Here is a 23,835-nt window from a genome sequence, read left to right as displayed (position 1 = left end):
ATGCAAGCTGCAGCTTCCCAGGACGGACAGCACAAGGTCACCACCCGTTGGGACTTGGGAGGGTTCCGGCTGGCTCAGGATTGGGGCATCTGGCGCATCTGGCGCATTCTGGGCTGGCGTCTTTTGGATGTCCATGGGGGCCCATGGCGCTGGGAGACCTTGTGATTCGGGGGACGATGGGGTGGGGGAAAGGGGACCCGCAGGTGACCCTGGAAGATGCCCTGCTTTGCGGCAGGCGGGAGGGAAGACTAAAGAACAGTTGCTGCAGCACCACACACCGCAGTGAAGAATGAAGGTGAGATAAGACGACGGCCCTTGGACGAGACAACGCTAGCGCAACCAAACGGCGGATCGACGAGCTTGCCACAAGTTGGTTAGCTCAGTCCGACATGATTAGGTAAGCTTAGTAATTATGTGCATGTCTGTGTATGTTGTGTGCTTAGGAATTTGAGGCAAGGCGACCCTCTCACTGAGTTGCTTAATGAGAGGCATTGTCCATGATTGCATTTGAGTGTGATCTCACTCTCATCTCTCATAACGGGTCCACGAGGCGATCTGAAACGAAACTACTTCTCAAATAGGCTATCGAAGATGAGGCAACTTATTCTACATCATCGATTTCGTTCACTCTCACTTTACAGGACCATGTATACATACATTTTCATCGAGCGATTGGCTTAGTGAACGTAGGCTTTTGGTAATGGAAATGATGTATCATGTTGTTTATCTTGAGCAAGACTGGTTCTATCGAACATCCTCTGTCGAAAAAGACCATCTTCCCTAGCTACTAGGCTCTCTCTATCCTTCCGTTGCCTCGTGCTCTTTCTACATACATAAACACATCTTCCAGCTACTCCTAAAAAGATCTCTGCCAACAGCACCCTACTTCTGAGTAGGCGGGAGTCTCTCCAACAAGAAAGCTTCAACGTCGTCCAACTCCTCAGGGCAAGCGGCGTGGCCCATACCCCTGTGATTGATGTCAGCATTCCGCCCTCATTGTGACCTGGCCCTATGAAGAAGGAAGTGAGAGGGCGACAGAGAATACTCACGGGTAAAGCGTCCTCGACACCTTATACCCAAGCCCCTTCAACGCATCCATACTCAGCGCCCCCAACTCAGGCCTGACAAGCGGATCCGCGTCGCCGTGGCCCAACCACACGGGCGTCTCCTGGTTCGCCTTCTCCTCGGGGACCAGCCCGGCAAACTTGTTGCTCAGCAGCAGCCAGCACGACAGGCCCACGATACCGCCGATGCGGTGCTTGCCCGTCAGACCCGAGAAAATAGCCATGGCGCCGCCCTGGCTGAAGCCGCCGAGGACGACGCGCTCGGCGGGGATGCCGGCGTCCACCTCGGCCTGGACGAGCTGCTGGAAGTACTCTGACGAGGCGAGGATCCCCCGCTCGTCTTCGGATTCGCGGAGGGCCTCGACTGTGCCGTCGAGGACTTTCTGTGGGTGGGGGATGGTGGTTAGCTTGGGCGATGATGGGGATGATGATGATGATGATGCTGCTTCTGCCTGTTTTTGGCGGTGGCGGTCGAAGATTGTAGCGCGACTTACAATGTCGAACCAACCCGGCATGCGCATGCCCCAGTTCTGTGCATGATGTTAGTAATCGGCAACGACTTCCACATTTTCGTAGAGAACCATTGGAAGAAACTGAGATAGGGTGTCAACTTACACAGGTAATGGGGATCTGAGGCGCATGAGGCAGCACAAACTTGACCTCATCAAGCCTCTGCCTCCGCCGCCAGTTCTCAACGGCGCTCGCCCAGCCGTGGCCCGTATCGCCGAGGCCGTGGGCAAAGATGACGGTGGCCGTGTGCTTCCCCGCGGCCGGGAACACGAGCGGGGCCGTCCGGGCGACGGAGGACGACATGGCTTCGTAGGTGGTAGGGGGTGAGAGCAAGTCGGGACCTTGCGCTTCTGCGATGCCTGCGAGAGACGGGTGATGAGGTGGCAGGGGGTGGAGCTCTTCTGCCTCAGAAAGCGGATCCTGCTGCTCGAGGTGCTTTAGTTGTTGTTGTTGTTCCTGTTGCGGTGTGGCGGCGGTGAAGGGCGCGAGGAGGGTGAGGAGGATGGTTGTTGCGGTTACTCGCGAGACGAGCATTTGCGGATTGTGTCAAGCAAGGGCAGCACAGGACAGACAGAGCTGAGAGACGACGCGGCGAAAGCTCGGGCGGCGGGCCGATTAAGATGTGGGTTTTTCTTACCCTTTCTCCGATGGCGTATGCGGGGCGCTGATCCGGGCTCGGTACCGTTTTCCAATGCAGCTTGCACTGTCCCATTCGTGGTAACGGTTGCTTACTCGTAAGATATGCGAAGGAAACACAGAGTTCACCGCCGGTGTGGCTACATCTTCTGGTGCACTTGCTGTGAATCGAGCTCGAACTCGTAGCCTGTCGTGGCGTACTACTGAGGGCTGCGGGTGTATTGATTCTGGAGCTCGAACTTAGGTAAGGTAGATACTCCACCAACCAGCCCAGTTTGACCTGAACCGTCGGCCTTGATAAATACCTCCTGGCTAGTGAGACGAATGGATTGATAGGCTACGAGAAGATTTTTGTCATTGTGTATTCTTTGCGCCATTGGAACGCATTCTTTACTTATAGTGATGTGGTGCAAAGTCATAGAATGATAGCAGTCAGCACCCATCACCTCACTGACGAGCAGGGGGAAGCTCGAAGCTCACATTAGAGCTTAGACTGCTCTACACCTCGAGCTTCGCACTCCATCAGGCCATGAGATCAGTAGATGGCCCAAACATAACTCTCTTAAACCCCCTAGCCCGTAATTCCGGTAATCCTCCGGCCACGATCTCACGACCACCTCGGCGCATTTTGGTACGCAAGTGGGTGACACAATCATTTGCTGCCCGATACCCTAGCTCTATTCCTGGCATCCCTAGGGCACTGTTCAAATTGCTCCTATTTCCCCTAGTGACCCCCTTGCTACTACAGTCCTGATAGCTCTCACTGTCTTGTTGCTCTTATTGATTTCTCGCTCTGAATATTTCTGTTATTTTCGCTGTTCTTATTCTTACCTCTTATCTTTTACGTATTCTTTGAGTATTCTTTGAAGCATGTACTTTGTATAGGTATGGAATAGGATGATTATCAATGGCCCCTGCGTTGACGCATCCTACCTTATTTCATCGCCCACCTCGAACGGCCCTCCCACTCCGCCCGCCCAACAGTGGACCCGGCCGCGCGCGACGAAAACAAAATCACCCGCCATCCGGCCCCTCCTCAACCCCCGCGCCGCATCCCTCATCCGGCCCGTCGGGTAGCGCCCAACGACCTCCGGGGGTTCATATATGCTTGACTCCCGTCCCGCTCCAGGACGATCACTCAAACACACAACATCGCGGGCGTGTCAAGTCAACTACTAAGCCACCAACCGCACTCCAAGATGCCTCGTCTAAATCCCCTATTCCTCCTGTCCCTCACAGTCGCTCTAACGGCCTACATGCTCTCACCGACTCTCCGCGCCTTCCTCACATCAGTGACGACAACTCTCATACCCTCAACTTCCTCTCAGGTTACAGACTCGCCAAAGATGAAGAAACCGCGGATGCCAGTCTACTTCTTCTCCCACGGCGGCGTAAGCAACCCCCCCCCCCCCGTCCCTCACTCTCACTCTCACCATATGCCTCGCCCTCACCATACAACCTCACCGCCAAACTAACACCACAAAGCCAGACGTAATGTACAACAAAGCCCACCCAGTCTACCCAACCCTCCAACACATCGGCGCCGAAATAACCTCCCTCGCCCCCACCGCAATCCTAGTCTTCTCAGCCCACTGGCAATCTCCCTCCCCCACCACCATCTCGATCAACGCCGCACCCGGCCCCGCCCCGCTAATCTACGACTTCTCCGGCTTCCCCCTCCACTACTACTCAGCAACCTACCCGAACACCGGCTCCCCGCAGCTCGCATCCCGCGTCTGCTCCCTCCTCTCCGCCTCCCACGGCAGCAACATCTCCTGCGTACCCACGACAGACCGCGGCCTAGACCACGGCGTGTGGGCAGGCTTCCACGTAGCCTTCAACCCCTCCGCAAACCCCCTCAAGGTCCCGCTAGTCCAAGCATCGCTCTTCCGCTCAGAGGACCCGGATGCTCACTACCGCCTCGGCGCCGCCCTCTCCGCCCTACGCGACGAAGGCGTCGTTATCATTGGCGCGGGCATGTCCGTTCACAATCTCTACCACATGAGCAACGATCCGCGGCCGATGCCGTACGCCGTCAGCTTCGACGACGCTCTCAAAGAGGCTGTCGAGGTCTCCAACGTCGCCGAGAGGCAGGACAAGATGGCTCAGGTCTGCAGGCGGCCCGATGCCAAGCAGGCTCATCCGTACATGGATCATCTCATGCCCATTCACGTGGCCGCCGGGGCTGCGGGGGACGACCGCGGGAAGCAGCTGTGGACCATGAAGGAAGGCAGCTTCGCGTGGGCTCAGTATCGTTTTGGGGATGTTCCGAAGTCCGTGACATGATGCCATCACAAGAGCCTTGCGTTCGCAACAAAACCATGTATTAACATTGAACTTTGTAACAACACATCTATGATACCCGCGAGTCATCGTTAATTATAAAAGTGTCTGACAATAGACTTGCATTAAGCGTTTTACTGAACCGAATACGTCTCCATTACGAGAAACCCACAGTCTCTTCTCATACGAACGCCCCATGGACTGGTGGCCGACGCCTACTGCTGAGAAAATTCTCCACCAAGTGATGGCTGCCAGCTGCTTCGGCCTTCCAGTCAAGGCTCGCGGTATCGGATCTCTCACCATCATGCGAGTCGCTAGAGTCTAGTAGCCGACGAACGGACCCCCGCCTCTCCCTGGGAGACCCGCCATCATGACTGGCCAGCATGGGACCGAATTGTTTCTCGATTGTCAACCTTGGGCTGGAAGCAGACGATTGAAGCCCTTTTTGTAGTCCGGTGCGTCTGACTAATTTGACCGGAGATCGTGTCTTGGGCTGGAAGGGGGACTCGAAATTTTGGGCCTTTGGGATGGCGTCCATGCTGCGAACCTTGGAAGCTTGTCGATCTACGGCTTTAACGGGTAAGTTGCTATGAGAAAGACGAGACTGCAAAACCGGCATCGAAGGAGTCGTCCTCAAAGAGCTTCTGGGCGGAATTGGTGGAGGGTTGTAGATGCCACGAAGACGCCTAGCCACGCGTCCGCCCGTCTCAGGGGTCGTGTTCTCGTCTCTCAAAGGTGTGGAGAACTTTGAATCGTCTATGTCAAGCTCAACGCGGCTGGCAGACGACACTTGACGTGGATTGTGGCTCGTCACTCTTAGTGGCGTTTGCAGTTTGGCCTTTCCTGTGCCCATAGCTCTGTACAAAGTTGGAGATTCAGGGTCCTCAATCTCTGCGCGCTCACGCACATGACCCAAGCTTCTAGGCACACTTGTCTTTGCGTGACGAACTTCCGTCAGGTGCTGAGTTCCAGTATTGGCCAACTTAGCGTCGGTATGCGCCGCATTGGCAGAGAGCCAAGTCTTCCACTCCACAGAACTTGCGTTTGAGACCGTTCGGCTCTGTGGCATTGTCGGTGTATAGGTATAAGAGCCACTTGGCAAGTAGCGTATTTGATGTGTGTTAATCACGGGTGTAGCATTAGGACTGAGATCCTTCGCAACAGCCTCCAAGTTGTTGGACATAGAGGGTGTCTGTCGATAATCAGAACCGGCCACTACATGGTTGGGGTGTCGGGGTGGCACTCTTGGTTCTGTTTGTCCCCCGACACTTTGTGGTAATGCACGTGGGGAGAGAAGATCGTCAGAGTATATACTTTCAGAGTAAGCAAGTCGGGAATCTTCCTTAGAGAGACTCGGGCGACGCCTTGTAGGTATAAGGTCGAGGTTCAGCATTGAAACTGATGGTGAGAGTAACTGATCTGAAACTGGAGCCTGTGACTCTGATCTGACCTTCTCTTGTAAGACCTTGCGATATGGACTCGTGGTGCGGAAGAGATGGCAAGTCGGGCTGCCAAAGAACGCCGAACTGCGATTAGACAATGCTCTTGGTGGATTCGCGGTCTTATCGCCCTGCAAATTATACGGCTTCGAGGGCGAGTGGCCTGTTTCGAACCCGGCCACGGGTCTTGAGTGAGGCTTGTAAGCTTCAAAGGTAGTCTCAGAAGCCGAACGCTGGCGATGATGCATTGTACTATCGGATGGGGATACCGCTTCATCATGAGCCGACTGAGGGCCTTCGGTCTCAACCACTGTTTTCAATCTTTGCTCCCACGGACTGTCATGGAAGACGTCGTCCTCTTGTAAAACACATCTTATGGTTGGTAGGTCTTGATTCGTAGCATCGTCAAGTTCCTGGCCGCCGAGAGATGTCGACGAACCAACTTTGCCGTTCCAATTGAGACCGGTACTCCCATCACTACCATGCCGTAGCTGCTCTTCTCGTTGACTTATTTGCTTGCATTCGTCCAATCGCTTCATGAGGGCGGAGTAGACTCTGGCGCTATCGACTGATGGGCCGAGGCGGACGAGTTCATCCTGTTGCGGAGGTGGTGGTTCGGACTTGAATGGGTTACGGTCAGCCAGGCCTGGTCGCTGGAAAGAAGATGAGGACTTATGTGGTCCAATCTCTTTGATGACGGACAGCCGCTGACGCTCCCGCTCCCCGCCCCAAGTACTTTGACTGTTAAGAGTATGAGTGCCCGAGCTCGTCCAACTGGTGACGCGAGATTTCTCATCCGATGCCTTTCTTTCACCTCCAATGCTCTCTATGCTTCCTTTTCGCGAGTGAAGCTTCTGGGTTGGGGAAGCATCGTGAAGAGACGGGACTCGTGAAGGCACTTGTGAGATCGAACACTCGTCCAACAACACAGGGTCCGCAATGTCCATGTATGCATCGTCCTGTTCGTTGTCAACGCCAACGAGGTCTTGGACTACGTTCGAAACCTTTGAAGGAGGCCCGCTAGCTTCCACAACCAAATCATCCTTCTTACTCCGGCGGAACATATCTTTCAATTTGCTTTTGAGACTGCTTGAGACTTTTCGGGCCTTCTTTCGAAGAGAAGCGTCCTTATTGATCACGAAACCATTTTCCGGGCCAAGCGATTGAACATCGGCACTGAAGTCTCTCATGGATCGGCGTAAACTCAGAGACGCCTGACCTTTCTTTGCTTTCGAGAATATCGTCGATGGTCGCGGTTTCGATTGCCGTTGTTCCTCGACGTCTTTGCGGAAACTGTCCTCGGCTTCTTGGACTGCCAAATCGATCTGCTGTCGGCTCCCAAGTCTGTCAGAATCCAGAACGCCCCGAATTTTGAGAAAGCTCATTGACTTTGGGTTCCTCAGCCCAAGAATCTTCTTCGGTGATGGCTTATTCTCCTTCATGTCTTGCATAGACTGTCGTCCCAAAGCAGGCTGTACATTCTCCTGCTCCGGAGACTCGCTGAAGTATGTCTTGCTTGGTCGGCGCAGACCGGTCGGATTCAAGGGGGCAAACATTGAGCGTGACTTGCGCAGTCTTCGGTACGATGCTGGAGCAGGTGCACATTCGTCTGGAGACCCGAATGATTCGCTCGGAGGTAAAGAATTGATGTAGTTGGTCGTATAAGTGCTCACAAATGGACGCTCGGCAGTACGACAAGTTCGGCTAGCGGGCTGATTGGCAACATCTTTGAGGACGCTCCGATGACAAACAGTCCCTATATCAGAAGAGTCATCGTTGATTTGACTTTGCTGTCGTTTGGTTCGAGCCCCTTGCTTCACAAATCGAATACTCTGCTGTCGGCGTAGACCCCCGGCATTGGAGCTGAGCTGATCCGATTGGTTTGGAAGCTGACTTGAGGGATTCTCCGACCAAGTCTTCAGGCTGAAAGGCTTTTGGAATTGCCTCAAAGATTCAATTCCCATGTCCACATCGGCATTGTGGTTCGCCCGAGAGAAGGATAGAGTGGCGGCAATATGAGCATCTCGTTCGGCAGTGGCTGGATCAATGTGCTCTAATCGTTGAACAGCCGAGCGAACGGAAGCCGTAGACTTGCTTCGAGTCAGAGTCGACCTCGACTTGGTACTGTTATGTCGCCGCATAGGGTGAGCGTGGGTGTATTAGGAGGAGGGCCTAGCGGAAGGAAGACACCAATTCTCGAGGCGGCTTAGGAATAAAGGGAAGTAGAGAGATTCAAGTGAAGCTGCTATTTGTCGGTCGACGTTCGGAAACTCGGCCTGAGGCTAACCAAAAGCAAGCTGGGAGACTATGAAGAAGTATCGTCGAGAGTGTCAAATGATGAGCCGTGAATGCTTGAATGGAGGATGTAGCGGAGGGACGTTGTCCCTTGAGCAGGGCCACCAACAGCCAGCAGTTAGTGTAACGGCGAGCTCCATGACTGCTCCTTCTCCAAGATTGAATGAACTTTCAGAGGGAAGAGGTGGGAAGCCACGTCATGTCCAGGCGAAGGAAGGAGAAACGCTGACTGATCCCTTCCCTTGGCCTTTGGGGGGCAGGCATGAGATGGCACTTGGGCAAGAGCCAGCCGTTGTGCCATTACTTCCGCACAGGGACCGGATCACATTCCAGTCTTCCCTCTTTCCCCTTCACGCAGCGAGCGCAAGGTGCAGAAAGTCAGGCAAGCCAAGATTAGCTGGAGATTCAGGACTAGGCGGTTGTAATGCATTGTCTCAATGCCAGATTGACTCAGATGACGGAAGCTAGCCATGCAGCCATGGCACTAGGTCCCCAAGAATTCTGTGACACTACTGTACTTGAATACACTCACTTCAATTCTATTTTGACCTGACAACCTCAACCCCAACGGCATGACAGATAGGCTTACTCATGGACGTCATTAAACTTTGGGCCTTCTCATACTTGTCCAACCCTCCTGGGGCGCGGCCGGTCGGACAGCAATGGTCACTTAGCAGACTTGAACAATCAAGATCACCGTGGTTGGAAATGGTTACAGTTAAGAAACTTATTGGTTGTGCTATGAGATCTGTATGTAGCTATGAAAGCGATGCATCCATCCTGTCCCATCCCGCAATAAACCTATGCGTACACTCTCATGGACCCAAAGAAAAAGGAAATAAAAGACCATTCTAGCGCTCTATTATAAGGCTTACAAAGAGGTCTCCCTGAGGAACTCCTTAAGCTCCTCGTCGACCAAGTTGTGGATCTTCTTGGCGAACTTCTCGGCCTTGGTGCCGACGCTCTTGGCACCCTTGACAACCTTGCCAGAAAGAACCTCAAAGTCCTCCTCAATGGCCTTCTCGAGGTCATCGATGGTGGTCTCCTTGGACTCCTGCTTGACAGTGTAACCGCCAGCCTTGACGATGGCAGTGTAGTTGTTGCAGCCACCGCCGTTCCAGGCGAGGACGTTGGGGGTGTCGCGGGGAATGTCGCTGAGGGCACCGACGGTACCGACGGCAATGAGAGCCTCCTTGAGCTTCTTGGGGGTGATGGGAGCAACAGAGTACTCGGAGTCAGAGGCGGGCTGGAGGGAAAGGTAGTAGGCCAGGAGACCGCAAATGTGGGGAGAGGCCATGGAGGTACCGGAGATGGTGTTGACGGCGTACTTGCTGCCAATCCAGGTGGACTTGATGTTGGTGCCAGGGGCGAAGATGTCAGTGCACTTTCCGTAGTTGGAGAAGTAAGAGCGGCGGTCGCCGAGCTCAGTGGCACCGACGGTGACGGCCTTCTCGGCAGCAGCGGGGGAGTAGTTGCAGGCATCGGCGTTGTCGTTGCCGGCGGCGACGGCGAAGTGAATACCAGCGTCGACGGCAGCGTTCACAACAGCATCGAGAGCCTGGGTCTTGCCACCGCCGAGAGACATGTTGGCGACGGAGCCCTTGAAGCCCTTGCGCTTGCCATCCTTGGCGGCCTGAACCTGCTCAGTGTGGGAAGTGGCAGCCCACTCAACACCCTTGACGACGTCGGACATGGTGCCGGAGCCGTTGGAGCGGAGAACCTTGACGGCGTAGACATTGGCCTTCTTGGCGACACCGTACTTCTTGCCAGCAATAGTGCCGGAGCAGTGAGTGCCGTGGCCGTTGCCATCAGCGTCCTGGTCACCAGAGGGAATGGTCTTTCCCCACTTGGCACGGCCCTCGAAATCGACGTGGTCGACGTTGGTGCCGGTGTCGATAACGTAGGCATCTACACCTTCACCAGCATCCTCAGCGTAGAGGTACTTGTCATATGTGCCGAAGCCGAGAGACTTGCGGTGGGAGACACGAGCCAGACCCCAGGGGGCCAGCTTCTCGAGCTCGCCGTCACACTTGTCCTCAACCTGGGACTTGACGGGAACCTGGGTGTGGACAACGGAGTCGACCTCGATGAACTCGACCTGTGAAGAAGCATGTTAGTGGCTGTGTCAGAAAATGAGGCTAGGAGACCGAAAGCGGCCGAGCCGAGCTTGAGAGCCCGAGCCCGTCAGGGTCGGATAGCCAAGACCGCCTTTGCCGTGGACTGCAGTGATGGTGGGTCCACGGGTTTGGGGTGCGTCTTGGATCTCGGGACGAGGGTATCAGGGTCGGACTTACGTCAGGGTGCCTCCGGACCTTCTCGATGGTGGCATCATCGAAGTGACCGGCGTAGCCCAAGAAGTCCTTGCCAATCTTGTATGTGTGCTTCAAGCCGTGGAAGACATCGTCAACCATGGGCTCCTGGCCACGCTTGCGCAACTCGAGACGCTCATCCTGAGCGGAGGAGTGAATGTTCTGGACCCAGTTGTGGTGGTCCGAGGCGCCGGAGTCCGAGACGTGCTTCTTGAACTTGACGATGTATGAGTTCGGGACGGCCTCGGCGTTGGTGGAAGAAAGAAGGGGTGCAGCGCCGTCGTGGACAGTCTCAATGGAGAGAGAGGGGGTAGCGCTGGCAACAGCGGCCAGGCCGGCCACAGCACCGATGAAGCCTCTCATGATGGGCGGTGTTGTGGAGGTGAGTAGAGTCTACCGGAGACGCTGGTTGAGATGACAGAGAAGGAAACTGAAGCTGCGAAGAACGCCAAGGACAGACGAATACTCGATGGGATTGAGAGGATGGATGGTCGATGAAGGAGGGGGAGGGATGGGAGAGAGATGGAGCAGAGAGATAGACGATGGAGCTGTCGGAGAGCGGGAGCGGGTAGATATAAAGGGAAGGCAGCGACAGCGGTTGCGTGCGCACAGCTCTAGGTGAGGTATCGGCCTTAGGATGGTTGCGCCGCCCCAGTGTTGCCAGTGTGTGACGCAGCCAACCAAGATAAGAGCTGGAGGGTGGCTGACGGGGCCGAAACCGGCTTAGCGCGATGGCGAGAGAGCCAATGGAATGACTCGATAGGGTTTCCTCGGCAATGCGATAAGGGAGGTACTTGGACAGTCTGGGAGGGTCACGTTTGGGGTTTCCCTGGGACAGTCCCCGCTTACAGGCAACAAGTACGTACCTGGTTCCTGCTAGGAACCCAGCAGGGTAGGTACCTTTCCACTTTACCCCGAGCAGCCTGTCACTTGTTCGATACGGGAGGCTGCTTCAAAAGAGAGAGGACGGAGGACGGGGATGGGATTGTGCAAATGGGCGATAGCAAGTGACTTACTCAGGTAGCTCTACTTCTCCTCTTCCTTTCTGGCGGCACGCTGCATCCGCCAGGAACACAACCAATCCGGCCTCCGTCTGTTGGGGAAGCTTCACTCAAGCTTCCCGCCATCGACAATGTGCCTGCCATGCCATGCTGCTTTTCTATCGTCTTTCACCGTTTACGCTCATCCGAATCTCTAGACACCATTTCCTTCCATGTCTTAGCAAAATTCTTCGGATTCTCGTGGTTGCAACCGACAAGGAAACACGCATGACTGATTATTGCACCTTGAGAGCCAGAGTCAGAGCTCTGAGGGCGACGTCATACCCCCGAGGCTATCTGACCGAGTCCTAATAGCCAAGGCCGATACGGAGGCAATCAGTCACAGCAGAGCATGGGGCAATGTACTCCGTGCTTCGCCCTGTCCAACAGCCTCGGGGTCTCACTCCTCCTCACGACCGATGGCTCACAAGTGTCAACCAGCTCATGGCTACGAGGGTGTTTTCTCCTTTCCTGGAAACCTTCTTACGCATACGGTTGACAGCTTTCAATCGACCATCCCAAGCATCCCCGAAGCAACGGACGATCAAGCCAGCACAGCGCCAATGCCATGCCAGACGTGCCAGGCACCGACCGGGCAGCAGCACAGAGGCACAGCCTACCAACCAGTCGCAGCTTGGGAGCACCGGCTCCCTGGTCACGAGCAAGTCGAGAAGATGTACCGCGCTATCAGCATTCCTCAGACATTCTTCACCCACTTCTACTAATCCACAACCAAGCTCCCCCTCCCAACCCACCAGAGCACACCCACCCAGTCCGCATATCCCGCATAACGCTGCATGCGATAACGCGTAATGGACGATTCACAGAGCGGAGGGCGAGGCAGATCTATCCGGAGGACCCTGAAGCTTAACAAGCGCTGCCATCCCGTCTTATCTCGACACTCGAAGCTTTCGTCGTTTTGCTGTGCTTTGTGGTCGACCACTCAGAGGGATAGAGACCCAAATCCTACATGTCGTGTGCTGGCAGTACGAAGTATGCATCGTGGTGTTTGTCCGGATCTGCTATTGCCTGCCTGGCCTCGGGACGCAGGTCGGCGTCTCGGTTCCTTCTAGCCTGCTGGGCTGCCGGCTGCCACATTGGGTAAGGAACCTGCTCAACGATGATGCGATTAACTGTAATAAGGTGTCCGGCGCAGCTGGGTCTTTGTGTGGATAAGACCTACCCGGGATTAAATCCAAGGCGAAGAGGGTACCAGGTGCCGGAGCCACTAAGTAGGCGACTGCTTTGTTGGTCTCATCAATGCCCCCAGCACCCAAAGATCCAAGGTGATGCTGGCGGGCGGTTGTCGCTCAGGTGGTTCTTGATGCTTGAGCTATCCCGCAAGGTACCTCTGCTGCCCTGCCACCCTCTGCTCAAGGGCAAGCTCCTAGGCGGAAGGGGTTCAAGGGCAAGCTGTCTGACTGGAACATGGAGGCGGGGAGACGAGGCCCAGCACCAACGCTACGCTGGTCCGAGCTAGGCCAGAGTCGCCAGACGCCTGACCCACGGGTCAGATGAGAGCGTCCCCGTGTGGTGCCTGGCACGTGCCTCTATCCATTCCCCTGTCTTCCCGTCATCGGGAGGCAGTCTGGCGTTGGACAAGACACTGCTGGAGACGGCTAGTCAGACGTGCGGCGTGCCAGACAGGCCAGCCGTAGTTTGGTACGAAGAGCCAACCTGTGCCAGCCCCGAAGCTCTAGCTCTCGTTCAAACGACTCATCCGGGTTCTCTCAGTGATTATGGGAGGCGACAATAGCGGGATGGCGGCTTCGGCGGCGGCTTGCGTTACTCCCGCAGGTCAGCAGAGCGGAAACATTCGTCCGAATATGACAATTGCCTTTTGTTTTAGTTCACCAACCGCCGCCCATCGGCTCAGGAACGTCTCGGTGTGTGTTGCGTATAAAGAAAACGCCACGAGCTTGCGAGTCGCCTGTCAATGCGAGGATAGCAACCCAACACACCATCTTGATCCGTCCGTAAAGGCAATTGGGCCATTCACGCCAGTTCGATATGGGGGTATGCGGTACGCGTGTCGTTGACCGTAGACACAATAACGAAGCTCGACACCATTTCGGCGAACATGTCGGTAAGCATCATCGCCTTGCGAGAATATCTCGCGACTATTCTCAGTGCTTTCACAACCCACCAAGCTTGTCCATGTCTCGGTGTCGAAGAGTTGGGGAAGAGGCAGACTGAAACCACGCATGCCGCCTAAGCTTCCTCCCAGATGCAGCAATGCTCCTCCGAAAGGATGGCCAGCGCCTGAGCCGATGATCCCCCAAGCAAATCCCGGTCGACGGAGTCATGACACATGGGCAGTTGACCGACTCTCTGTCTTTTGTTTACCTGCATTGTCATAGCCATCTAGCGCTGAGGGCTGGCCACTGACTCAAAGAGCTAGAAAGACTGATAGGCCGCCGTTGACTGATTCGTGTTCCTATGTCTTTGAGGTATTTCTAGCTTTTGCTGGTGGGTTTCATGCACCAGTGAGGGTGTTCTCTTCAACCCTCCAGCTACCTTTAGCGATTATGCAGTTGAGAGCGAGTATGCATTCATGTACGGATATGTACACCAAGCGGGCTACCTCCTAGTAGGTAGGTACTACGTATTCTTCGTCATCCTAGGCAAGCAAGACAACTCGCGTCAGATTGGTACTTGGGGTCCGAGCTGCCAACCAAAGGGCACAGCATCCATCTTCTATTGATTCGGTACTTGACTGTAGAGATACCTTGGTGTCTATATCTGAGAGCGTGCTCGAATGGGATGAAGCAACAATGTTTCATGAGGTCCACTCTGATGATCCCAGTCCACTGTCCACTGTTAGTGTTAGAACCGGAAGCTATCCGTATCTTTGTCTGCACATCTCAGTTTGGCCGCGATAAGCCAGGGTTTATCTGCACTAAGACGCACCTTGTTTCTGAAGCTCAGCTACATAGTAAGCTCGGAGCCAGGCTCGCATTTTACTGTGTACGGAGTACTGCGTAGAACATGTCACTGCAGATACCCGCAGCAATACGGAGTACTGAGAGCTCTCTGGCAGTAAGGTAGGTAGCAAACAACGTGAACTCTTATTCAAAAGGGCGTCATCAACGTATACAAGGACATCAAGTCACCTCGCATGTGAAGATGAAGACCGAGAAAGCCAAGTAAGATCGCTCTCACTGTGTGCTTTACAACCTTCTCGCGCAGTGTGAGCTGTTTCCATGAATAGCATGGGGGCAAGGCGTGTCACCATCGTCTCTGCGCAATGCAACGGGGTCCCCCAAGCTGAACATGGACGTTTGGTCTACTTCAGTGGAGTAGCTCACTGAGCTGCATCATCTTTTAGCGGTGTCGGTGTCCGTCCACAATGACTGAGCTGCTGCAGCACCGCCACCATTCCTACCCCACTCCTTCCCAACCCGGCCGGCACGTCAGACGTTCCTTCCTGCTTGTGCGTGACAAGGCGGCCACTGAGAGCGGTGCAAGCCACACTTCACTGCTCAAGGCTGACACTCACAAGCATCAGCTCCGACTCCGTCTTTGCGATAACGCGTAGCTGCAACACTGGGAAATCGAAGCAAGTTCAAGGTGAATCACTCTTTTTTTATTATCAAGATATTCGAAAATTGCGGCTTCTTCCTTACCTTGAGATTGTACTATTCTACCACCTCAAACCTCCACCCACACATCCACTACACATACTACTCGAATCCCCCACCGACCGGTACCCTCAGCTGCGAGCTGCCGTTCGATCCCACGCCGCATCCCACTTTCGATGCCGACTAGCGTGGACCGTTGCCTGGACCCTCGATGGGTGCTGGGATTGAACGTTTTGGAATGAGGGAAACGCTTCAGTAGCAGAAATCAAACATGTCGACCTTACAAGTGTCGAGGCGTTATCGCTCGTCGACTTCGGCGTCTTCCAGATCGTCCAGCGCCGCCAACTCGAAAGCTCTCGAAATCCTGCGCGGCCTCCTCGATACACTCACGTCCAGCACACAACGGCGAACCAACAATGGATATCCCGAGTTTCCCGTGCTCATCAAGAGCCTCCGTCAGATTCGACAGCACATTGCCGCGACCGAACCCCCGAGCCCGCCCCAAGACGATTTTAGGCACCTATACGGGTTTAACAGGCTCCTCGACGTGCTGAGATCCTACTCGGGCTTTTACAACCCCCAACGCCGGACCAAAGAAGAGAAAGAAGGTCTATTTGGATTGCTCGAAGCTGTCTTGGACGTCTTTGCCGCTGCCTTCTTGGGCCATCCAGGGAACAAGCGATACTTTCGCCACAGGGTGGAAGGAGGCGGATGGGAGGCTCTCGAGCAGACTATTGCCAGCGTTGGCCTTGGTGGAAGCGACTCTGATCTGTGGACCAACTGTCAGATGTTTGGGAAATTGCTAGCATTCTCACTCGGGGACAAGACTATGGACGCCATCTGCCAATCGGTTGCGACAAGTTCAGAACCGAAGGACGAAAATGCCAAGAACTCGACAGATCCAGAGGAGCCCCCTGAGGACGATGCTCAGCAACCAAAAACGCCGCAAGTTCCAGAACGAAAGGACGTAATCCAGGCAGTGCGCGATGGCATGCAGAAACGGGCCTTCTTCAGAAATCCTGAAATTTTGCGTGCTGTCGTGGGCTTCTGGGAGTCTATTCCGCGAGCGCAAAATATGCCAGCCAACTCTTGCTCAATGGTCGTCTTGGAGATCATGTCAAGCGCAGTTTCCGTCTCGATGTTCAATCTTGCAGCTCTCCACGCAACCGGAGTATTATCGCGATTCCTCCGCGTGCTGTTCAGCCCCGTCGCCAAACTCGACCAAGCAGAGAAGGACAAGCTCCTCATCATGTGCAAAAAGCTCATGTACTTGGGATTCAATCAGCCCGCCGACACCCAGTTCTTACTGGCGAGCAAATTGCCGGAAGCCTCAGAGTTCTGCTTGGAGATGACTTCGACGTATAGCGGCCCGCCCTTCTTTCAATTCGACCTCTCCTTGCATGGCCACTCGTCCATCGAATTACCCACACTCGGCCGGTCTTTTCCTCCCAGCTCATCTCCAGGCTATACCTTTACGGCATGGATTCGTGTGGATCGTTTTGACCCCAACTCACATACAACCCTCTTTGGCGTCTTTGATGCCAGTCAGACATGCTTTCTCCTCATGTATCTTGAGCGAGATACACGCAACTTCATCTTACAGACCTCGGTCACTTCCAGCCGACCAAGCGTCAGGTTCAAAGGGATGTCATTCAAGGACAAGCAATGGTACCATATTGCCCTTGTTCACCGACGACCAAAAACAATGACTGCAAGCAAAGCCTCACTATACGTCAACGGCGAATTTGTTGAGCAGATCAAGTGTGCATACCCTTCGCCGCCACCACTCGCCAACGCTAGTACCGAAAGCTTCGCATCATTTGCTTCGACGAACGCAAAGCAACATCCTGTTCAGGCATTCCTAGGAACTCCAAGAGATCTTTCCAGCCAAGTTGGTCCCGGTCTGGTCTTTTCGAAATGGTCTTTGGCTTCAGCCCATCTTTTTGAAGACGCCCTAAGCGACGACTTCCTGGCTGTTCATTACGGACTCTCCCCAAAATACCAGGGCAACTTTCAAGATAGCCTAGGCGGTTTCCAGACTTACGAGGCCTCGGCGAGCCTAGGACTACGAAACGAGGTTTTCCATCCTGGAAGAGATGAGAGTTCCGATATCATAAGAGCCATCAGAGACAAGGCTGGCAGCCTCCTACCAGAAAGCAAGATTCTACTGAGCATACTCCCAACAGGTGTCTTCAGAGAAGATGGCGTTTATCAAGATACCCAGCTTTACCGTGCACTGCCTCGGCCTGCAGCAACGAATCTCATTCAAATGACCCATAGAAGCGGTTCAGCCATTGCGATTAACGCTGCCCTGCCATACCTTCTGGATGCACTCGCACGTTCCCAAGGTGTTGCTGTTCTATCTGGCAATCCCGTGGTGGTGATGCCCTCCTATTTCGACGACAACTTCTGGCGCCTTGCAGGCTTCACCCCTTTGGCTCTGAAAATTGTTGAGAGGGCGACTTCAGTAGAAGAAACTGTTCGAGCGGTCGAGATGACGTTTTTGTGCATCAGAAAGAGCTGGAGAAACAGCGAGGCGATGGAGCGTGATAATGGCTACGCTATCCTCGGCATGCTTCTCAGAGCCAAACTGGGCTATACCGTCAACTTGGGTGCTGACAGCGCCAATCTACGCTTACCGATTTCAAGTGAAGAACGGGACAGATTGAGTTTTCAGCTTTTAAGCCTTGTCCTCGAATTTGTGGGCTATAACCATGCAGAGCCTTTGGAGTCCTTCATTGTGAATCCTCTGGCGTACCGCATTCTGCTTATCGATTTCGACACTTGGAGACGATCAGCTTCCATCACCCAAGAGCTATACTACAAGCAATTCGTGACGTTCTCAGTGAAGAGCAAGTATCATCAATTTAATAGGAGATTAATGCGCATGAGTGGGTCGACCCTCAGATCAAAGCCATCGGCACTGCTGACAAGCGACATGAAAGGAATCGTTAAACGGCTGCTCGACGCGATGAAAGCAGAATCGATTTCCGAGGAGGTGCAACCGCACTTCATGGCTGCTTTGGAGCAACTGGTGAAATGCAACTACACAGCAGAGGTGCACAGGTCACTAGCCTTGTTCATCACGTATGCCTTCCACTCGCCAACAGCCTCTCTGGTAAGGTCACCAAGACCTGTGTCTGCCACAGCCCGAACACCCACGACCGGATATGCCAGACGGGCAACTTTCGACTCCAATACCACATCGAATACGTCCCCCTCCCGGTTCCTGACCAAGAAACAACTCGGTGCCAAGATTCTGGGAATGTACTCAAACCTGCTCTGCGAAAAGGGCAACCTGGCCAACATCCGCAAGTTTGCAAGAACGGTGACGAACAAGGTGAGACCACCATTTGGAGAAAAGGATAAACAGTTATATTTATTGAGTATGGACCAGTGGCTGCTATATCTCTTGGCCAACGACGATCCCGAAACGGTAGTATATGGCAGCAAGATCCTGGCCAGACTTCTCATCACGCACGGCTCCACGTACACGGCCAAGTTCTCCGGTAAGACTGGTGGCTTCACCATCATGGCGCATCGACTTAAACGCTGGTGGCACATTCCCTCCCTGTGGCCAATCTGCTTCAGCATCCTATTCGGACTTGACGTGGCGAACGTGGATTTGGAACGCAACTTCGAGTTTTCCAGCTTACTTGAAACCTTTGGAAGAGCTCGCGTTCTCTATCCTGAATGTCTGCAAGTCATAACTTCAATGCTACAACATGGCTTGAAGGATGTCATGAAGCATCAGGAGGACCCAAATTCTCCTCAAAAGTCACATCATCTTCAAGCAAGCGGATTCGAAGGCCTAGAAACCCGGCCCCGGGCCAAGTCCATGGAGACTAGGGGTCTAGATGCGAGAAGTGAGTCGCTGCCCCTATGCACGGGAATGACAATGCTGACTTTCGTCGTAGTATCAGAGAATGGCCCGCGTGATAGCGAGCGGATTTCAAATCACGCGCCCATGCTGTTGACTGTCATCCGATTCCTGGCAGACTTGCACTCCCGGTCAGCCGACTTCAAGGACTTTGCATTGGCGTCTGAGTATGTGAGGTATCTCTTATGGGCGTGTTATCCCATCATCGTTAGCACCGATGCTGTCACGCCAGATACGGAGCTCAACTCTCGAGATTCAGCTCTGACATTTGAGGGCGGGGATGTGATGATTCGCCCACTTGCCGGCTCTCAGCCTGGCCCCATCGTGCGGACGACGAGCACAGATGCAGTTGCTGCTTTGGCAGGGAACCCTCGTGGAACACCTCTGCGGAAAGCATCTGGTTTCGTTCTGCTCACCAATCAAACATCACCTCAGGCCCCGAGCCCGGTCCGATTTGCACCTGTCATGTCACCGAAGAAGAAGGTCGCTTCTCAACAGTCAAGCAGCGCTACACTTGACAGCATGGTGGATCTGGTCGTCAGTGTCTTTATAGATCAAGTCTTTACGCGCAAAGAGTTCCCTGGCTTCGGTCTCTTCCTCAAGATCCCGCCAGGTTTCCAAGAGCATCAAGCCTATTTCGAGTCTTTTGTCCTGAGAAAGACGCTTCAACAACTTGGAAGCCATGTACAAGCGAATCAGAAGGTTCTCAGCGAGCCTAAGGTTCTTACCAACATGGGTAGACTTGCGGCGCACGTCACCGATACCATCTTTGAGGGCTGGTTCATTAACGGTACTGAGCCCATGCTAGAGTTCGCTGGCATGGTGCTGGAGTATCTACAAAGGTCCGAAGTATCGACCATGAAGAGCGTTCGCCTGTGCAGTCAAGCCGTTGGGACCATCCGTCAATCATTCTTGAAGCTTCTTCTCTTGCGGTTTTCAGAACTGGACGATCCAGACACGCCGAACGCCAGCGCAAAGGAATTCATGAGTAACATTCTCTACTGGCAAGCTCCGATTCTGGGCTGCCTAGCGAATGAGGAGGAGTACATGAAGCTGTTCTGGTATCAATTGTACTCGAAGCTGGTTGATCCCCGAACATCCATCAGGTCTGCTGCAGCTACGATCATGCGCATCATGCTTGTCCAGAAGCCCCATGAATCCAAGGTGTTGTTCAGACAATGTGTAGCACCAGATCAGCAGCACCTGACGAAAGATTTCGTTGTTAAGCTCACCGAAATCGACGACGAGGCTTTCATCGAATGGGTGGACCAACACCGTGCGTCACTTGATGCATTCTTTTTCGGTGGCATATCAAAGATCTGGGAGGAGTTTGTCGTTGTCGAAAACCAGCGAACGGTTGATTCGGCTAAGTTCCGATTAGCGAAGCGCAGAGATCGACTGAAAGCATGGCAGACGGAGGCACTTACCGTGGATAACATCCTCCTCCGTCACGACATGGCGAACGGGGCCTGGATGAAGAGCATCTTTACCAGCGAGCACTTCAAGCATCAGCGTCTGACACAAGACCAGCAGGATGATATGGCCTTCCTGGGTGCGGCATTTGTCAAGATGGACAATGATCTGCGACGCCCGGGTGCTGTATTCAGCGAGCAAGCTCAGCTTAAGTGGAAGCTTGACCGGACTGAAGGACGCAACCGGATGCGTCTGAGGCTTCTGCCTGACTATTCCAAGAAGAATTCAGACTACCAACCGAAGAGGAGAGCAGGAGAGCCCTCCACTCCTTCAGCCCTGAAAGTCAACACTGCTATGGCCCCCGCGCAGATCGCACCGTCGCCCATCAAGTCAGCTACACCGGCATCATCACGTGTACAATCTATTCCGAGTCTCGATGGTGCAGAAACCCCCGATATCCCGCCGGATGTTGACCAGGACGCGGAGGCAAATGAGTCGGGCGTAGGCGCCGAAGAAGATTTTGAGCTTGTTGACGATCCGAACGATGCCAACGAAGGCGATGATGGCTTCGAGGACAAGAACCGCAAGGTTATGAGGCGGCTTGAACAAGGTGACCAAGTCCAAGCCGTGTACAACATCTCCCGCATCGTCGGTCTTGAGGGATGTGAGGGAATTCTTATCATTGGCAAGGATGCCTTATATATCATGGACAACGTCTTCCAGTGTGCTTCTGGAGAGATTGTCAATGCCTGGCAGGCACCTCCTGAGGAACGAGACCCTTTCTCGGAGATCATCACGGACGCCAAAACGACGGAGCAACGCCAGAGCTCAAGCCGGAGTGAACAAGAATCTCGCAGCTGGAGGTGGCATGATGTGATCAGTATCTCCAAGAGAAGATTCCTTTTCCGAGACGTCGCGATAGAGGTCTTCTTCACAGATGGACGCAGCTACTTACTGACGTCCATGAACCCGATCCTGAGAGACGAGGTCTTTGGCAAGCTAATGAACAAGGCGCCGCATACAAACTCCGCTAGTTCACTTCCGAATCCCGAGGATGCTTGGCGTCTTGAAGCGCTGAAGGTCTCAGAAGAGATGCCCCAAGGCTTTGGTTCGAAGTTTGGAAGCATCTTCAACTCCACACCTTGGAATCCCGCCATGAAGAAGTGGCAGAAGGGAGAAATGTCCAACTTCCACTACCTGATGCTGGTCAATACGATGGCAGGACGTACATTCAACGACTTAACTCAGTACCCCGTCTTCCCTTGGGTTCTCGCGGATTATACGAGCGAGGAGCTCAATCTGAACGATCCGGCAACTTTCCGAGACCTCTCAAAGCCGATGGGCGCGCAGACCGCTGGCCGTGTGTCCGGGTTCAGGGAGTCGTACGATGCCCTGGCAGAGATAGGTGAAACTCCGTTCCACTACGGCACCCACTACTCGTCAGCTATGATCGTGTCTTCATATCTCATTCGCCTTCCACCCTTCGTTCAGTCTTATATCCTCCTTCAAGGCGGATCGTTTGATCACGCCGACCGTCTGTTCCAGTCGATTCCTCACGCGTGGAAGTCTGCCTCGTGCGACAACAAGGCCGATGTCAGAGAGCTGATTCCGGAATTCTTCTGCCTCCCAGAATTCTTGACGAACATCAATCAGTATAACTTTGGCAATCGCGAAAGCACAGGAGCAAAGGTCAATAATGTTGTCCTGCCTCCCTGGGCCAAGGGTGACCCCAAGATCTTCATTGCCAAGCATCGCGAAGCACTTGAGAGTCCCTACGTCAGCCAGCACCTGCACAACTGGATCGACCTGATATTTGGGTACAAGCAGAGAGGGGACGCAGCTGTAGACAACCTCAATGTTTTCCATCATCTCTCTTACCGTGGAGCAACGGACCTGGACAACATCAGCGATCCTCAAGAGAGGCGTATTACTGCCGGCGTCATCCACAACTTTGGCCAAACTCCTCACCAGGTGTTCACTAGGTCTCATCCTGGCCGCGAGCACTTTTCTTGCCCAATACGGCGGTTGGATACCTCGGTCTATGCTCTGACTAGGTTATCCCACCCACTGCTCGGTATGCTTCATTTCCACACAGGTTGGTCTCAACTAACGAAAGTCCCAGAATCCCACGAGAGAGTAGCAACTTTGATTTACTCGCCAAAGATAGACCGCCTCATATGTGCCTCACCTTTCCGCCTGAACGTTGCTCCGTACGACAAGTTCCTCGAATGGGGCTATGCCGATAACAGTGTCCGCTTCTTCTTCAGCGACAACCGGAAGGTAAGACAGCCTGACAGGACTATTACTGAGAGCTTTGCTGATGGCCACAAGCCCGCGGGACTATTTGAGAATCTCCACATTGGACAGTTATCTTGCGCCATCTTTGCAGACTCGAAGACGCTCATCACAGCGGGAGAAGACTGCGTCATCTCCGTATACGCTGTGCAGACAGCGCCTGGGAAAGTAGTTGATCTTTTGCCTCGGTCGTCGCTCTTTGGTCACCGGGCTCCCGTGACGAACATAGCCGTGTCCAAGTCCTTCAGCACGTTTGTGTCGGCGTCGACGGATGGCCAGGCTTTCCTCTGGGATATTAACCGTCTAGAGTTCATCCGCAAGTTGCCACTCTCGCGGCCCGTGGAGTGCGCCCGCATCAATGACGTCTCAGGCGAGATCATGCTTGGATCCGGCCCCAACCTCATCTTATACACCCTTAACGGGACAGTCCTCGTCGACCAGAATGTGTGCGCGGAACCTGACGATTACGTTCACTCCTGTGCATTTTACGAAAGTGCTGGCGACGAGTGGGTTGAGAATTGCCTGATCTTCACCGGCCACAAGAGAGGCCGTGTGAACGTGTGGAAGAAGTGCGTCAAGAACGGCAAGTGGGTATTGGAGCTGCTCCGCCGCTTGGACCATACCGATCCACGATCAGAAGTGGGAGCCAATTACGACGCAGGCATTACTTGCATCACGCCCATGCCGCAATGCGTCTACACAGGAGATGATGATGGGCGAGTGGTAAGTTTACACAACTCTTCGCTTTACAGAGCTTATGGTTTCTAACGCGGTTGCGCAGTACGAGTGGAACCTTGTCCAGCGGGACAGATAGAGTCTGGCCGTTGCCGGCAACAAAAGTTATGGGAAGGGTGGCAATCGCATCCGATCAAGTTTATAAAGGGGGCATCGCGGATTTCCACCAGGCTAGCATAGAATTGGCGTCCTCTCTCTCGCTCTGTCTCGCTTGGTAAATGATCATTGCCGCATTTGAACGACTTGAAGTAGGCCACGAGTGAATTGCAACTTCGCGTGACTGGTAGTGTACAGCATAAGCCTCAAAACAGATCATCTCCTGGGTGGAAGTTCCAACCCGCGAGCCGCAAGTTGT

The 23,835-nt window shown here is 53.9% G+C and overlaps 6 protein-coding genes across 6 annotated transcripts; 3 read left to right on the top strand and 3 right to left on the bottom strand.

The window, feature by feature from the left end:
* Positions 1 to 882: 882 nt before the first annotated feature.
* Positions 883 to 2,108, bottom strand: CLUP02_08987 (phospholipase/Carboxylesterase; the record flags this gene model as incomplete). The annotated part of the gene is made up of 3 exons (XM_049287968.1): positions 883 to 967; positions 1,050 to 1,594; positions 1,680 to 2,108. The coding sequence occupies 3 exons, from the start codon at positions 2,106 to 2,108 to the stop codon at positions 883 to 885; spliced, it is 1,059 nt and encodes a 352-aa protein (XP_049145111.1).
* Positions 2,109 to 2,785: 677 nt separating this feature from the next.
* CLUP02_08986 (uncharacterized protein) lies at positions 2,786 to 4,496 on the top strand (the record flags this gene model as incomplete). Its single annotated transcript, XM_049287967.1, has 3 exons — positions 2,786 to 2,841; positions 3,340 to 3,601; positions 3,696 to 4,496. Coding segments are annotated over 3 exons (1,119 nt in total), but the record flags the coding sequence as incomplete, so codon positions are not given.
* A 178-nt stretch (positions 4,497 to 4,674) lies between these two features.
* Positions 4,675 to 8,073, bottom strand: CLUP02_08985 (uncharacterized protein; the record flags this gene model as incomplete). Its single annotated transcript, XM_049287966.1, has 1 exon — positions 4,675 to 8,073. The coding sequence occupies one exon, from the start codon at positions 8,071 to 8,073 to the stop codon at positions 4,675 to 4,677; it is 3,399 nt and encodes a 1,132-aa protein (XP_049145109.1).
* A 1,025-nt stretch (positions 8,074 to 9,098) lies between these two features.
* CLUP02_08984 (subtilase) lies at positions 9,099 to 10,899 on the bottom strand (the record flags this gene model as incomplete). The annotated part of the gene is made up of 2 exons (XM_049287965.1): positions 9,099 to 10,325; positions 10,522 to 10,899. 2 exons carry the CDS (start codon positions 10,897 to 10,899, stop codon positions 9,099 to 9,101), a joined length of 1,605 nt encoding a protein of 534 aa, XP_049145108.1.
* A 1,037-nt stretch (positions 10,900 to 11,936) lies between these two features.
* CLUP02_08983 (uncharacterized protein) lies at positions 11,937 to 12,389 on the top strand (the record flags this gene model as incomplete). The annotated part of the gene is made up of 1 exon (XM_049287964.1): positions 11,937 to 12,389. One exon carries the CDS (start codon positions 11,937 to 11,939, stop codon positions 12,387 to 12,389), a length of 453 nt encoding a protein of 150 aa, XP_049145107.1.
* Positions 12,390 to 15,428: 3,039 nt separating this feature from the next.
* Positions 15,429 to 23,559, top strand: CLUP02_08982 (beige/BEACH domain-containing protein; the record flags this gene model as incomplete). Its single annotated transcript, XM_049287963.1, has 2 exons — positions 15,429 to 23,468; positions 23,527 to 23,559. 2 exons carry the CDS (start codon positions 15,429 to 15,431, stop codon positions 23,557 to 23,559), a joined length of 8,073 nt encoding a protein of 2,690 aa, XP_049145106.1.
* Between the last annotated feature and the right edge of the window lie 276 nt (positions 23,560 to 23,835).

This window comes from Colletotrichum lupini, chromosome 4 (assembly GCF_023278565.1).
Source record: "Colletotrichum lupini chromosome 4, complete sequence".
Classification (NCBI taxonomy): Eukaryota; Fungi; Ascomycota; class Sordariomycetes; order Glomerellales; family Glomerellaceae; genus Colletotrichum; species Colletotrichum lupini.
Note: the sequence above shows the minus strand (reverse complement) of the source record. Positions and strands in the feature narration are given on the sequence as shown.